This window comes from Hippichthys cyanospilos, chromosome 16 (assembly GCF_059441005.1).
Source record: "Hippichthys cyanospilos isolate Australia breed blue-spotted pipefish chromosome 16, RoL_Hcya_1.0, whole genome shotgun sequence".
In the NCBI taxonomy this organism is placed as follows: Eukaryota; Metazoa; Chordata; class Actinopteri; order Syngnathiformes; family Syngnathidae; genus Hippichthys; species Hippichthys cyanospilos.
The window spans coordinates 10,889,603-10,905,742 of NC_142384.1; the positions used below are offsets into that span (position 1 = coordinate 10,889,603).

Genomic DNA, 16,140 nt, shown 5'->3' on the forward strand with positions numbered 1-16,140 from the left:
GGCAAACGGAAAAGAACTGTAAAGACCCCATATAAAGAATGAATTTAGTGCTGAGTATTCGTCAATGGGGCAACGTATATAACTCTTTACCGCCACCTGTCGCTGTTATTCTGCAATGACATCACATCGTATCTTGCTCTCTATTCATACAAAAAGCATTTAAAAGAACAACTAAGCCTGTATTGTATTTATTTTTTTATATAAAGCTTGCGGGGTGAACGCAACTTAAACACATTCATTGGAAAAGCTTTCAAAACGTAATACATTGCGATTTCGGCTTGTTATTTGAACATAAAATCAGTCTCTTGCGGTAGCTTTGAAACGCAGTAATTTGTCTTATTTAGTCGATCAAAAATGAATCTTTTTTTTTTTTTAAATCGTGTCGGTGACTATCTCCGAAGTCTTCCGATTGTAGCCGAAGTCTACCACCGACTCCCACCCATCGCTTCGCTCTCGCTGACCAATTTGTCGTCATCGCAATCATGGTGGACATTATGGTGTTGATGTTTTTTGCCATCATGGGCCTCGTCTTTTTGTCATACATCATCTACATGCTGTGAGGGTGATGGCGGCCCTGTGGAGGACGACGAAAAGGAAGTGGAAAAGGAGGCGGTGGCGCTTTAGCTTTGCATCCCTGCTGCCTCCATCACGGATGAGGGTGAGGATGCGTTTAAGTACATTACGTGAAAAATGGACGTTTTTGCGTATCATACCTTTAAAACGTTATTGTGTGGTTTTATTGTTAGAGAATACGATTTTTGACTTTCTAATATGTCGTTATAATGTTTGTAGAGCAGTGGCGTGTAAAGTGGTCCTCATCTGTTTTCAGGGGAGGACAAGCAGTGGCTGGACCATGAAGGCCTCTCCATGCAAACACTAACAGATGGACTCTCCCGAATGATTCAATTAGTCCATCATGCTTTTGTGACAAATCAGCACAATACGGGTTAGAAGCATCTCAGAGGAGCATCCACGGTGGTTTAAAACTCATTTGTTATTGGAATTTATCTGTTGTATACGCATGGGACATCACCTTTCAGTTTTTACCACCAAAGCTTATTTGTTGGCACAATACTTTTGTTTTTGGAGGTGTTCAATAAAGATGATTTCAATGAAAGTAGACGTACTGTATTCCATTTTGTTAGCCAGTGCGGGGCGCCCTAGACTTACTTTGCGATCAATCATGGAATGTTCGTTTGGCTCTGTGTGAAAACAACAAAAAAAAAACGCATCCCATGTTATTTTACAGCGTGACTACTTTTGGTGCCACGGTAACATCACTCCAAATGCAATCATGATCTCATTATCTTGATAATCTTGAATAATTTTGACATATAAACCTGAATATATTGCATTTAAAATTCACATTTCCAACCTTATAACCTCAAATTAGGGTCAAGTCGAGAAACATTATTCTGTTCTATATTGGGTGTGTGCGATAGTAATTGAGCAGATGACGCTGCCATTTTGTCCTGTATCGCCCTCTGCTGTCCGTTTGAATGGATGCCAACGTGTTTCCGGCTCAGATTGCAAACGTCACGTGACCAAACCCCGAAAACAGGTGAACTTTGATATTTATCGTATTTTTTTTTTTTTTTTTTTTACTATATTACAAAATATAGATCTATATTTCTTATTACTTGAAAACGTACATTTTTTGGTGGCTAGGTTGGAATAAATTAGAGGTGTTTGTGTTTACATAGCTTGGAAAATGATGATTAAAGATGCAAGTGCGGTCATACAATCATTTAAGGTCACACCTCGAGGCACCACTGCATTTTTATCCTATGTACGGTACACCTGAACCTCCCTTTTCATTCCCGTCGCCGCCTGATATTTGCAAGTGCATCACATCCGGTTTAGGCGTGTGCATAGTGCTGAGTGAAGCGGGAAAACCTTGAGTGTGTGTGTGCGTGTGTATGGATGTGTGTGTTTGTGCGTGATAGTGTTTGTGTGTTTTGTCCCACTTTATCCTTCCCTTGTGGAGTTCCTGTTATTTGCTAGGTGGGAGTTTCCCTTGAAAGGATGTGTGGCTTTTCCCTCCTGTGCTTACCAAGAATGGCCTGGCCTTCACAAAAGAGAACTACAGGTCCCGACATGCCCTATCTTCAGAGGACCCCAAAAAAGGCGGGGCTTGTAATTCCACCCAATAACGCGTTGGTTGCTGTCGTCAATAGCAACAGAGGTTTTTAGGGAAGCACGATTAGGACAGCTGGAGCGGCGGGAGTCACAAGTTCCGGACCAAGCCAATCAGGACGCGGCCGCCGTTCCCGCTACTTCCCCCCGATTGGCTGACCTAACCCTCTGCAGCGGGAAAGGGGGAGGGGGAAGGAGCAAAAGGAAAGGACCAACGGCAATGTGTGTTTTTACGACGGAAGAGAGAGCGGGAGTATTTTTTTCGGTGGCGAGGATTCCTTTCTGCAAACGGGATAAACAGAGGATAAATCGTGGATGACAGTGTTTTAGGAATACCTCACGGGAAAAGAGAAGAACAATACCGGGAACCGCCATGGCGCGCTGAAATCATGGAGCAGGTGAGGATGCAAAGGGGAAAATGAAGCAGAGGGGGTCCATCTCAATGTGTGCATGACAACGCAACTTTGCTATCATTGCGTGCTCTGGCGTCTCCTCGGGAGGTAACGCGACATCCGTAGATGTTCAAACAAGTGTGTACATCCCATGACCTCATCCTGCATCCCGCCCAGAAGGCAGCTCGTGGGGGGACACGCCCTGGCACGGCCCTTGGGGTTCTTGCCGGTGGTCCCACCAGTAGTTAACCTGCCCTACAAACCTCACATAGCACAAATAGGGATGATGTCATTAAGTGATGCTCGCCAGTGTGAATATGCATCGCTGTTACACTTCTACTGTATACTCTCACTGGTCGGTAATTATTAGGGACACGTACTGTACACAAGATGATGCAACACATTGTTGTGTGTTGCCGTTCGCTGGAAAGCACTTGAGGTCAAAAGTGTGCTTGTTTTTGTTTTTCATTTTATTAGAAAAAAATACAATGTCCTGTAATCCTCCTGGCTCCTGTGTGGGGTTTGCATGTTCTCCCTATGCCCGTGTGAGTTTTCTCCCACATTCCCAAAAGCGGACATGCGGGTCAAAGACGGCTGGGATAGGCACCAGCAAGTCCGCGACCCTTTTAAGGACAAGCAGCGAATAAAATGGATTGTGTGTTTGTGTATAATATCACAATATCAAATTTACGATTCTGGAATTTAAAGATGAGATTATATTCTAATTCACATTTATGTCCCTTTAAAATGAGCTATAATACATGGAGGTATCTCAAAAATTGACCATTAAAGCATTTTGAACGTTGAGGAAAATGCGTTTCAAGTTTTGGCACATACACAATTTAATTGTGCGCAAAACAATATAGTAGAAAACAGGCCCTGTTTTCTGAAAGCAGATTACAATGATTACATATTGCCGTGCAATAGAAAATATTGTTTCTTTTATTTTTATGCAAAACAGACAAAATAATACATGCATGCTGAATCTGTAAAAGCATTTTACAGAATTATGTTTTTTTGCTGGTCAATGGAACAGATGTTGCCAAAATCATTCTTAACTCTTTCCTTGGTAATAACAAGAATTCTCATGTAAAATACTTTTAAAATAGTTATTTTTTCCTTTTATGACGACACTTGTGGCCAGCGCCCCTCTTAAGATTATTAAGCCCTGTAGTATTTAAGTGTGACCATTTGTGTGATTCTCGATCGCTACAAAAGATGTGATCAGTCGGTTGCCTTTTCAAATAACTTTTGGCACTGAAAGAATTCATCTTGTTTAATGCAAAAAAATTTTTATTAGTGACTGTACTTGAAAATAGTGCTTGCTTTTTTCATTTGAAAAAAACCCCCACCCAAACATGTGCAATACTCTGCATCTTTCATTGGATTTTCATTCGTGATTTTTATGTTTTAAATACATTTTATTCTCTACATTGATATTGCAAATGCCACAAATATTTATTTAATTTGCATATTTAACCAAGGAGTTTCGTGTTGTTTTCAAGGACAGTCTGGAATCGTAGGATTCCTCACTTACTTGAACGACCTCATGCAGGTGTACCTAATATTGTGTCCAGTCGTTTCGAATCCCAACAAAACAATAGCGGTGTAGCTTACAGAACAATATAGCGCACAGGAAGTGCAAACTATTTATAAGTTGCTGACCGCTGTCATTCAGCACAGAACAGCAACATCATGGCCGAATATGGTTATGGCGCTTCCTGTGGATCACGTGACTCAGGATTATTATTGTCGTGCAGCAGCAAGGCCTGTGTGTGTGTGTGCATGTGTGTGTGCGTGTGTTGAAGATGACTCAAGAGTATAAACACACTCAGTGACAAGAGAGTAAACAGTATCCAGGCAGAACTCCCACAGGCGCACGTGGAAACCAGTTTGCACTAGCTCGCGCTATACTGTAGTAGCTTGATGTACACATTGTGTCATCAGACTTGTCAAAATACTAGTTTAGCAAGTCTGGCATCAGTTAAGTTGTAGTTTGGCTTAGTACCTGTTCAAGCACAGTTTAATACCAATGTAATAGCACTTTGGTACCAATTTAACATCAGCATAGGACCAACCAGTCCAACAGCCGTTAGCATCGGTTTAGGACCAGTTCAACACCGGTTAGCATCGGTTTAGAACCAGTTCAACACCGGTTAGCATCGTTTTAGTACCAATTCGACACTAGATTAGCAGATGTTTGGCATCAGTTTAGCTTGAGCTTTACATGGTTAGCACTACTTTGATATTAAGGCAATACTAGTTTGACTTTAATGTTAGTGTAGCACAAGTTTGCCATTAGTTTAGCTAAAGTTTCACTCAATTAGCAAAACTAGTTTAATACCCATTTAAAACCAGTTTGGCATCAGTTTAACAATAGTTTAGCACAAGTTTGCTGCCGGTGTAGCTCTCGCGTCACTCAATTGGCAGCAATTAAAAACCAGGTTAATAGTAATTTAATAGTAATTTGGTAACAGTTTAAGACAGGTATAGCTAGTTAAACTAAAGCTATAGTTTCAATAAGCAACAATTCAAAACTAGTTTAATTTATTAATTTATTTTTGAATTTATTATTAATTTATTACTTGTTTGACACCAGTTTATCACCAGTCCAGCACCAGTTTAACGCCAGTAGAGCACCAATTTTCTCTAGTGTATTTTACTGTTTAGTTCCAGTTTGACAAATAACGCTAAAGAGCTTAAATTTCCAGCAGATGATTAAATAATGTAAAAATTCCAAATGCAACCACTCTGACATTTTTATGTGATTGCAAATGGACGTGCGAGATTTTGTGTACAAAAATAATCATTATCCAAATTTTGGACCATATAAAACCATTGCAATACCAATTGTTGAGATGCATTTTAATAGGATTTATGATTTATCAATGATTTTCCTGCAATTTTTGCAATATTCTGTCTACTTACAGAAAATTATTTGTCGACTTGTATTTCACCTCAAGACAGTAGGTGGCGGTAGAGACCAGTTAATGGCTATGTATTAAGTGTCATCATCACAGCTTACAAAGACAGATCATACCGTTATTCCATTTTTTTTCTGGGTGTGAATAAAATTAGGAAAAAAATGCAATTATATAATTTGCATAGTGTGTGCACAAGGGTTTAATAGCACTAGTGCATCACTGATTTTCTGTCTGTTTAACACCAATTGAGTGACATTTCTCTAGTTTAGCAAGCGTAACACCAGCTCCCATTTAATACTAGTGTAACACTACTGTACTTTGGCGCCAGTTTGACACTTTTTACCACGTTTAACAGTTTAACAGTTTAATTTAACTAGTACTAACTTAAAAATACTTTTACAGCAAATTGGTTTAACTACCATTTGAGACATTTTAGCAGTAGTTTAGTATCATTTTGACTCTAGTTTGAATTTGACTATTTTCATATCACACCAAATTTAAGCTTGAACAGCTAATTTGAATATTGTCGTTTAAAGGAGTGGCTAAACCAGGCCGTAGAAGTGTGCAGGACAGCAGCATCCGCGTTAAGCAAAGCTAGAGCCACTGTCGAAGGAGTGCAATGGGCGGGCACGGAATTAGGGCCAGCGCCCTCTTTCTGCCACATCCTTCTGGATGGGAGCGAGGGAAGAGGTGCACGGGCCAAGGGGATGATTGAAACGTCAACATTGCTTAGGGTCAGCACACTTTTTCGGTCAATAGTCATTAAGGTCGACCTGGACACGCTGACCACATGCGGCATGTGAGAGCATCCCTTTGACTTCATTGAGGAGAGGTGTTTATTGTCATGAAGTCATTTGAATGGCCATTGGTTAACCCTTTTGGTTTGTCTATGCCACCAAGTAATAAAGTTCGTGGCAATCTCATGACCTCATTTGCACTTTTGACCTGTTAGCTATTTGTTGTTGTTAGCAGGATTGATCAAAAAATGTTTCATACTCATAAGCACCAATTCCTCACTTGTATTAGAAGTTTGGTTTAGCACCATTTTAACTCTAGTTCAACATGGTTTTAGCACAACCATAACTAGTTTAACACAAATTTGGCACCAGTTGAGCACGAGTTCAAAAATTAAGCTTAGGTTTCCTATTAGTTTAACACTTGTTATTCTGGTTTAGCTATCTTAACACTTCTGCAGATGTATCTTACTAGTTTAATGATTATTAGGCATCAGTTGAACAACTTTTTAGCATCAATTTTTCATTAGTTTAACACTAGGTGGTCACCAGTTTTTGCATCAGTCTAACACTAGTTTAGTGGCAGTTTTCTTATTAGTTTAACATTAGTGTGGCAGCAATTTAGCTCTAGTTCAACACATTGCTGAACTCCAGCTTCTTACTGGTTTGGCCAAATCTGGTTTAGCAACAGATTCACATCAATTTACCACTAGTTTAACACCAGTTTAGAACCTGTTCAACATTAGCTTAGCAGCAGTTTCTTACTCGTTCAACTTAGTTGCCAGTTAGTTACCTGTTTAACGTTTAGTGGAGTAGCATCACATTAATGTAACACTACTGTAATTTGATACCATTTTGGCATCAGATTTGCACCAAATTAGAACCAGTTCAACCACTGTTTAGCACAATTTGGGTCTAGTTTTGCAGTAGTTTCTTAGTAGTTCAACACTGGTTAGGCACTAGTTTAATATTTGTTTAGTAGCATCTTAACACTCATGTAACAATAGTTTCATACCAGTTTCACATTTGATTAGCACCAGTTTAGTACCAATTTAAACACTTGTTTAGAACTGTTTACCTCTAGTTTTAGGAGCAGTTTTTACACTAGCTCTAGGTTAGTTTAGTGTCAGATTAGAAGCGTTTTAATACAGTACCACAGTAACACTAGTTTCTCACAAGCCTCATACTAGTTTGGCACCGGTTTAGTAACAGATTAGCATGCGTTTACTACTACTTCTAACAACTTTCACACGTTTTCAATAAGTTGACACCCGTTTCTCACAAGTCTGACAAGTAGTTGTAGTGTTTCACACAACAGGCTAACTTGGGAGTGCGCCGTAGACAATCTTAATGAGTTACAAACTTCCAAGGAGGTGAGAGGGAATGTGAACAAGTGTGCGAGAGGGGAGGATAAAGGAGAAGAATGAGTGTGCTTGTGCCCCTCATGGAGGAACAGGTGGTCTAATCTGACCACCCCCCTCCACTCTAGGACTCCCCCTTAAGATCCACCCCCACTGCACCTCACTCGATCAGATCCCAAGACCATCATCTTTGGAATGTCTTCTTGTTTTGTTCCTTTGTTGTTTTGAAATGGAAACATCAGCCGGCATTGCAATTGAAATTTATCATCCAATTATTTTTTTTCAAGTTGATGTCAATTTGAATCCAATTGATTGTTCAGCCCGAGTAAGAATGTCAGCACCTCTATATTTGGACAAAAGTATTGAGGCACACTTCTCTCACTTCCCGTCCTAATACATTAGAGCTATTTGTCTTGATTATAAACAATAACAAAACTGATTAATGGCATTTCAATTAAATGGGAAAAAATGAGTAGATATGTGAGTAAAAATGAGTTCTGTACAAGCTTGTGTAAAGAAAAAAAATCAACTTGGATGTCGGGCGTACGATTATACAGTGGTGTGTGAGTGTGATGCGTGCTTAGCGTGTGAAGTACAGTACAGCGTCCGTGTTCTTAATATGCAGGCGAAGGCCAATGTGGTGGATGCCTGCAGGCGTGCACAATGGGCAGATTGTCCCAGGACGGAAAAGTAGGACACCCATCTCTCCAGGAAGTAAACAGATCCTGGTTCACTTCAGCCTATGACCTAGGCCCACCACTACTGTTTTCTGTGTTTGTGTGCGCAAGAGAGAAAGAGAGAGGGAAAGACTATGGACCATTGGCAGAATTCTGTCCCCAAAAATGTAGCACATTTTGTTCGGATGTTGTTTGCATTTCATTTATGAAGAAAAACTATTATCATGTTCATTTATTTGACTTTTCTATATTACTTTTTTAAAATGTTCAAATGCTGCCTCTAAACCATTCAAACCCCGTCATCCTCATCCTTAGCTTGCTGTGTTTGCGCTACATTGCGTCCTCGTGTGGCGGAGGTTAAAACTGCAGCCAATTATAAATCAGTTGTGGTGGGGATTATCTCTTTCTGCAGTGTGCTGCAAGTGAGCAGATGGTGTGCTCTTTTTATTTTGCTGACTTCAGTCCGACTTGTTCTTTATTTTATTGCACGGATAATGACTTTTTCCAATTTCCAGCGTATGAAACAAGCAGCCTGCAATCATTTATGATCAACTTTGTCAGCACACTACTCCTTATTAGTGATTACAAAATGACACGTGTAGATATTCCTCCTAAAAAGTATATTTACGAATACCGTAAGCCACTGTTACACTATGCACAATTAGCACTGTGTTAAAAAGCACTAAAGTCATAACAACCTAATTTATGTAAAATGTTTCTTATGTAAAAGTTCATTAAAAACTTGATCTGAATGAATATTTAATAAAAAAAAAAGTTTAAAATGTAAATAAGCAAATATATTGAACAAAAAAGGGAAATATAACTGAACTCTAATTCAGCAGTGATTTTTCTTGGTACCACAAGAGGGAGCCAGTGTATCGACATTGAAAAAATTATATTGTGTGACCCTAATTATGATTATTATTGTTATTATTATACATTTGGTTTGACACGGCTTTTGGAGCCAATCACCAAGTTTAAAAAGTATCTATAAAAACAATAGGGAAAAAAAAAGAATAACATGGAGAATGAAGGGAATAAAATAGAATTTTTGCAATTTTTGTTTGTATTTTTTCACCCAAAGTTTATTTTTCCATGTGTATTCTCTACGTGTCATACGTGCATCCGTGTTCCAGTAAGCGTGACCAATTTCTTCTGAGTTATTATTATGACATCCATGAAGGAATTGTGCCCACCTCGCTGACTCAAGCGATGAGATCGTGAGATGTAAATATTGTGCACGATAAAGAGACAAATGGCTTCCTGAACGTGACTCCCTGACAAGCGCTTTCATTGTCACATCGCCGCAGGAAGTGACGGCGCAAAGTGGACAGGAAGTAGAGCTGTTAAAGGTGCGGCGGCAGCGCTATGAACTGGCAGGAAAGTAGCGGGGTTGCTACTGGAACGATGACTAACTTCCAGGGTTTATTTTCCTTCTCACAAGAAAGGCGAGAGGAAAGGGGAAGTTTTGGGGGGGATTTCGTGATAATTATAGTAACTGATTCCATTCATAGGAACCTCGGAATTCCCTGCAATGTCAGTCTCGTAACTTTAGTTGTTTGAAGTTGAGTTAGATTTTTTTTTTAAATTACTCACACTGGCATATAACAAAGTTAAAGTAAAAACAAAACAAAACAATCTTTTATTGAGTATACAGGCAATCTTGAAAGTCACAATAAAGTGACAATAAATTTCTAAATTTGATATGTTAACAAGCTTGCAAGCAACAACAGGCAAAAAGGAAATTTTAATAATTAGTACTGAACAGTACTGAATATTAATTTACACATTCACATATAGTATATATATTTTTTCATGTTCATCCTAGTTAGGGCAAATAAACTCAAAGCTAAATATGACTCAGTCAGTATTGAATAATTTTGTCTATTATTATTTTACTGGAGTAAAATACTCATATTATTCAAAGTAACAGTACTCTTACAATGTATACATTTATGCAATGCTAACATGTGATTATTATGAATCACCAGTTCATTAGAAAAGTGGTTTTCAAATGGAGGTGTGTGTACCCCTGTGGGCACGTGAAGGCAGTGGTACATGAGATTTAAACATATTTAAAAAGTATCATCCATTGAAAAATCCTCTAAAAATATTAAATGATGTAAGCATAATTTATGTTCATTAATTTATTTTTATATTTACTAGGCTCTTCAATTATCCCAAAATGACAGTTTCGGCCTTCTCAGAATTGTTCAGTTTTAAACTTTATTTAAAATCACATTATTTTCTTAAAAACAGATGTTTAACATAGTCCCAAACAAAAGCATAATTTTATAAATAATTTTAACGTGCATAAGTGTTAGTTTATGATTAATGTATTATTATTAGTATTATTATTATTGTTATTGTTGTTGTTGTTGTTGTCATTTTCAAGTAGTTCAAGAAAGACCACTTTAGAAATAGAGTTATAATGTTTTAATAAATAAGACCATCAAAAACGTTTTGGAGAAGGTAAACTTCCTAGGGGTTACGTCACTGAAAAAAGAAAACCACCATTTCGGGAAATAATAATTTAATTTGAAGGGTGTATTTCCTACTTCCGGTATATTTCCGTTTTGTTTACCGCCGCCTTGACGGATTCGGCGAACAACTGAAGAAGGGGAAGAAATAGTAGTAGAAGAAGAAAGGAGGGGCGGGAGGGAATGGAATGGAGGGGGCAGGTCGCCCAGGGATCCGCTCAGTTGGACTTGTCCCGGGGAAGTAGTACTAGCGGTGGAGGTAGGGGGCATACAAGAAGGAAGCGGGACAACGAGTCGACCTTCTCGGAGTTGTTGCCAAGACCCCCACGAAAGTGGACACTCTCTCGTGGTCGCGGTCCGACAGCCTCCGCCGCCCAATGAATGGAGTTGCCTTCTGCCTTGTTGGAATACCTCCCTACTCCTCCGAGCTGCACGTAAGTGTACCGCGTTGTGATGCGTTGCGCACGGAGCAGGGCGAGGTGGAGGTAGCGGTGGGAGTGCGCCCGTTCCTCCGGGGCGCGCCGCCACTGTTTATCGCCGCCAAGCCGAGCCCAACCTGATTCCTAAGCCGATTAACAGCAGTTGACCTAAACACGGAGACTGCAACTTTTGTGTTGTGAAGCCTTTGTTTTAGAATTTTGGGCGCCAAATGTTGTGAAGTCCGACGACATTTGAACGCAGCATCGGCTGGAGGGACCCAGGGGGAACTGGGCGAGTCTTTTGTCCGAGGCTCGATGCTGCACGGCGGGGAGGGCTCAGCTTGGCTGCCTGTCAGTCCGAGCGGGACGTCCCGAATGGGGATGCGGTGAAGCGGGATGACGAGGGCCTAAATTCGGCGTCAACTGAAATGATGCACTGACGCGACATTAAGTAGTAGTTCCAGCCAAGAAGAAAAAATCCAAACGTGCGGTCGTGACGTCACAGCAAATGACAAGATGGGAAAAGTGTGACCGAGGCAGTCAATATCACAAGATGTTCCTGTGTGTTTACAGTCTCCGGGGGAAAAAACAGAAAATTACGAATTCGGAGCGTTTGAAGTGGCTTTCTATCTTTAAGGCATCCTTTTTCATTTGCACTTTTGTGTTAAGTTTTTGTCATCCTAAAAAGTCGTTTTTCCAACCCACGTGTGTTTACTGCTCACTCATCCCCCGGCTGTTTAAATGGGATTTTATGTGGTTTTCTTTTTTTTTTCCTTGAGGGGGGGGGGCACATAAGAATAAGAATCATTGCTGCATTTCCCGTCACATCACAACATCGTTGCCATGGTGATTGTTTTTTTTTTTTTTTCTGACACCGCCATAGCATTGTATATTAACATGCTATTTTCATCTTTCCACATTAGGGACATTTTAGTCTCCAATATTCTGGTTCATATTTGCATTCAAGCCTACCGAGGACATTTTAGACAGTTATTGGTCCACTTTAGGAACCTTCTTGCCCACTTAAGAGATTTTCAAGGACACGTGTGTCTACTTCTGTTTCACTGAGATTTAGTTACACTTCCAGTTTTGTCCACTTTAAATACATTATGTTTGATTTTCTGGAATGCTCTGCATTGACTACCTTTTAGCTCTCAGATGTCCGTTGTTATTTATTGGGATAATTTTGTTCTTTTTTGTGAAGATTCTGTTTTGACCTAAGGGGTCAATTTTGGAAAACATTGTCTTTTTCATGAAAATTCTGGACTACTTTGGAGAGATTCTGGTTCTATTTACTGAACATTATTTTCTACAGTTTGTGGAAAGAATTACTTCTTCATTAGGCTTTTTTATGCAAAGACTTTGCAAATTTTAAGTATTTGTCCCATCTTTCACATAGAATCCGAATATTGAATGTAATATTATATTGGAATAGAATAGCTCTGATTTTGCTGTTTGGATACGTTTCTGTACGTGTGGCCTTTTAGTGTTTGTGAACAGTACAAGCAGCAAAACACACACACAGTTGTTGTCACATGCAGGAATGTGAGCGTGGTGCTATGGCGAGAAGGTGGCGGAGGAGGACATGAAAAGCTTTAACATTCATCTGCTTGTGCATTCACACATACACACACTTCATCGTTGTTTCAAATACTTTGGTTCTTTCCTTGGTAGATGAAAATAATTAAAATATTAAATTGAAAATTCACACCCACAACATTTGTGCAGCTATGTTGTTAACGTTTTTTTTCCCATATGCATTGTCACAATATGTAATTGATTAATTTGATTAATTTAGTGGAACCTATCTTTCTAGTCTGGTACAGTGGGTTCCAAGCTTTTTTGTATTTATTTATTTTTTTCAGCCAAGTAACCCCTCACCTGTGGCCAAAAAAACATTTTTGGCCAGATAAAACAATTTAAGACAGGAACTGTACCATCAATGTCAGATTTATATTTTATCCTGTAACTCCATAGGATAGATTGGGGAACATCTCTTTTAATTGTATCGTGTCTGCCGAAAAACTAATGATAATGCGCATTCGTATACAATTTAAAATAATACAAACTAAATACATAAAATATATTGCTAAGACGTCACCATAACAACAATAAGTTGTTTCACATTCCAATTAATTTGCTCTCAATTTGAAAAGAAAGATACTTTGTTCCTGTCACATCAGTGAAAAGCAATAAATTTGATACCTGCAGAAAATCTGTTAAAATATCTCATATACTTTGAAGCGGCTCCACATACCCCAAGGGCTACTTGTACCCGAATTTGAAAACTGTCAAGAATAGATGATTCAAATTAAATTTCTTTAAAAAAAAAAAAAAACAACAAAATTGCCAGCATCTAATCAAAATAGCCGACTTCCTATGTTCTTTCAGGCATGGCTACTTGAAAGACAACTCGTTTTTATAAGTCAAATTAGCTTCAAGACAGGAGTTTAAAAAAAAGGCATTAAATAAACACTAGAAATTAAGCCTTTAATGTCAGCTTCAAATCCACAAGAGCAGTCTTCCCATGTTTTTTGTGCATTCCTTCTTAAGCTCTTTTTGTCAGTGTCTTCAATGCAGACAAGCCCACCAAATTAAATTTTGCCAAGTGAAACCCTATCTCCCAATGAGACAGAGAGGATCTGGATTGAGATGTCCATAAAAGCACTCCCTGGTTTCCCGTCATTTGGCTCCTACGGAGCATCAGTGGAGCCACGCCCTGCTCGCCAACGCCTGGCTGCAAAAAGCCTCTATTGATCCAAGCTGCCAGGCCTTGTGTGGATTGATGCGCTCATCAAAAGGACCACGCTTCGTAAGACAATACTTAAATAAAGTTGGATTGAATAGATGGATATTATTTGTAGACATAGAACACACACAGGCACGCGCAATCAAATGCAATATGTTCGCCGCTCTGTTATTGTCCTTGGTCTACAGTGTTTGCACGGGGAGGTCCTTGACACCAGCTGGCGTTGCGATCGTGCCGAAGGACGTACGTCGTCATCGGCCTTGTTGACTCGTGGCAAGCGGCCATTGTTGTCTTTGCGCGTCTCCGCCGAGCTGCTAACGGCGGCGTATCAATTCATCAGCAAGAAAAAAAACAACTCATTGAAGTCACGTGAAGAAAAGAACGTTGTTCTTCCTTCCCATAGTTGACGTGCTTAGGAGGTGATGCTATTCGATGTGTTTCGGAAATGTGGACAGGTCTAATCTTGTTTTGAAGCACGAACTTGAATGTTGCAGTTTGTGTGTGTGCGTGTGTGTGTTTTTACATCAACCCAGGGTCAGCCCTCTCATCCTGCTGTTATAGAGGCATAAAGGGACCTCTCTGTTATAGAGGTTAGATGGGGGCTACCACAATCTTCTTTCGGAACATCTTGGTCCAGTTGGGAACTTTCTGGTTCACTTTGGGAGCATTTTAGTGCTCTTTGAGGGCATTCCAAGTCCACTGTAATGATATTTTCATCTCATTTTGGAGTTTTTGAGTCTGCTTTTATTCTAATCTCCTTTTGGAATATTGTAGTCCACTTTGATGATGTTCTGGTTCTCCTTCAGGACAACCTGGTCCAATTTTCTGGTCTGCTTGAAAAGGAAGTAGTCTTCTAAGAACATTTTAGCTTGTTAAAGGACATATTGGTCTACCTAATGAACATTTTTGGTCCACTTTGAGTGTTCATGTGTTTTGTGACAGCTTCGTACAGTGTGGGAATATTCCGGTCTAGTTTTGGAACATTGTGGTCCACTTTGGCAACATTCTGGTCTCCTTTGGGAAGAATGTTGTCCACTTTTAGGACATTTATTTTACTCAGTTAAAGAACATATTGATCCACTTTGGGAACATTTAGGTCCACTTTGAGTTATTTTGGTTCTATTTCAGGGCAGCCTGGTCCAGTTTGGGATCATCTGGTTCACTTTGGGAACATCACAGAGCTATTTTAAGACATTTGAGATTGTCTCCGGACGAGAGAATTACACAGTATTTCAACTTTGAGCACATTTTGGTACATCAAAAGTAGATTCTGGTCCACCATGGAAAACTTTGTCCACCTTCGGACACTCGGGGCCATTTTAGGACAGTGGTTAACTTTGGGGTTGTTTTTCGGACATTTTAGGCGCCTTATGATCCACTGAGGGAACTCTGGAGAAATTTACAGTCTGTTATGGTCATTATGAATTTGTGTCTGCACTTTCTTGTCACCTCAGCATCATGGTTTCATTGTGCTGAATGAGGGTGAAAACCCCCTCCAGGCTTTTTAGGAACACTGCGGTCTCAACTGGAATGCCAGCAGAGGAGGGTGAAGAGGAAGAGGGAATGAAGAGAATCCCATTGAGTCATGGAAAGAGAATGATGCCCACATACACGAATGGAACAGGTTGGGAAGTTATGCTGCAGGACCAGTAGAGTCTAATTGAAGTAAAGAAATGATACCATTTCTACTGTTGTTATTTTTTGCGGACTGTTTTTGACAGTCGGAGTCATGGGATGGAGATTAGAGGGAAGCTAACAAAAGCCACAGAGAAGCTAGCCCAAGCAGCTGCATCACAATGCCGCCTTTGTTTACGGTCTATAAGTGCTCACATTATATTGTTTGTGCCCTCGTCAGTTTGGTGTCCACGTCCAGACATGTCATCTCAAACAGCGATTAGAATTTTTCTGTAAAATTTCGTAGTTTGATGAGTTGATTTGTTGAAATTCAGTCTATCGGACATAAGAGATCTGAATGTCCGGAAATTGAACCAGAATATCCCCCTGGTGGACAGATTGTGTCCAATGTTGATCAAATGTTCAAAGAAGTTTGTTCCCAAGACTTATCATATTGTTCTGCTATTTTAACTTTATGCCTATAGTAGACCAGCGCTTCCCAAATTGGAACAGAATGTTCGCAATGTGGGCCAGGGTATTGTCAATGGGGGTCAGCATTTCTTTTAAGTGGCCTCAATGGTTAAATTGGACTCCAATTTTCTTAACCTTCTTATGTTAGTTTGAAAGGAACAGCAAAAATATCGCAGGGTCATG

General features: G+C 39.7%; 1 protein-coding gene and 1 long non-coding RNA gene across 3 annotated transcripts in view; both read left to right on the plus strand.

Moving 5' to 3' along the window:
• The first annotated feature begins 420 nt into the window (after positions 1-420).
• LOC148410548 (uncharacterized) lies at positions 421-1,117 on the plus strand. The gene is made up of 2 exons (XR_015868232.1): positions 421-658; positions 830-1,117. It is a non-coding gene; the product is annotated as an uncharacterized LOC148410548 (long non-coding RNA).
• A 1,291-nt stretch (positions 1,118-2,408) lies between these two features.
• The window catches only part of arhgap23a (Rho GTPase activating protein 23a), a 53,688-nt gene continuing 39,956 nt past the window's right edge, over positions 2,409-16,140 (plus strand). Inside the window, exon 1 of one of the 2 annotated variants that reach the window (XM_088436703.1) lies at positions 2,409-2,534. In XM_088436703.1, coding sequence (XP_088292829.1) covers positions 2,526-2,534 — 9 coding nt within the window. In that variant the 5' untranslated portion in view covers positions 2,409-2,525. Of the gene's footprint in view, positions 2,535-10,888; positions 11,139-16,140 lie in introns of those variants that run through there. The other variant, XM_088436700.1, reaches the window with a different exon arrangement.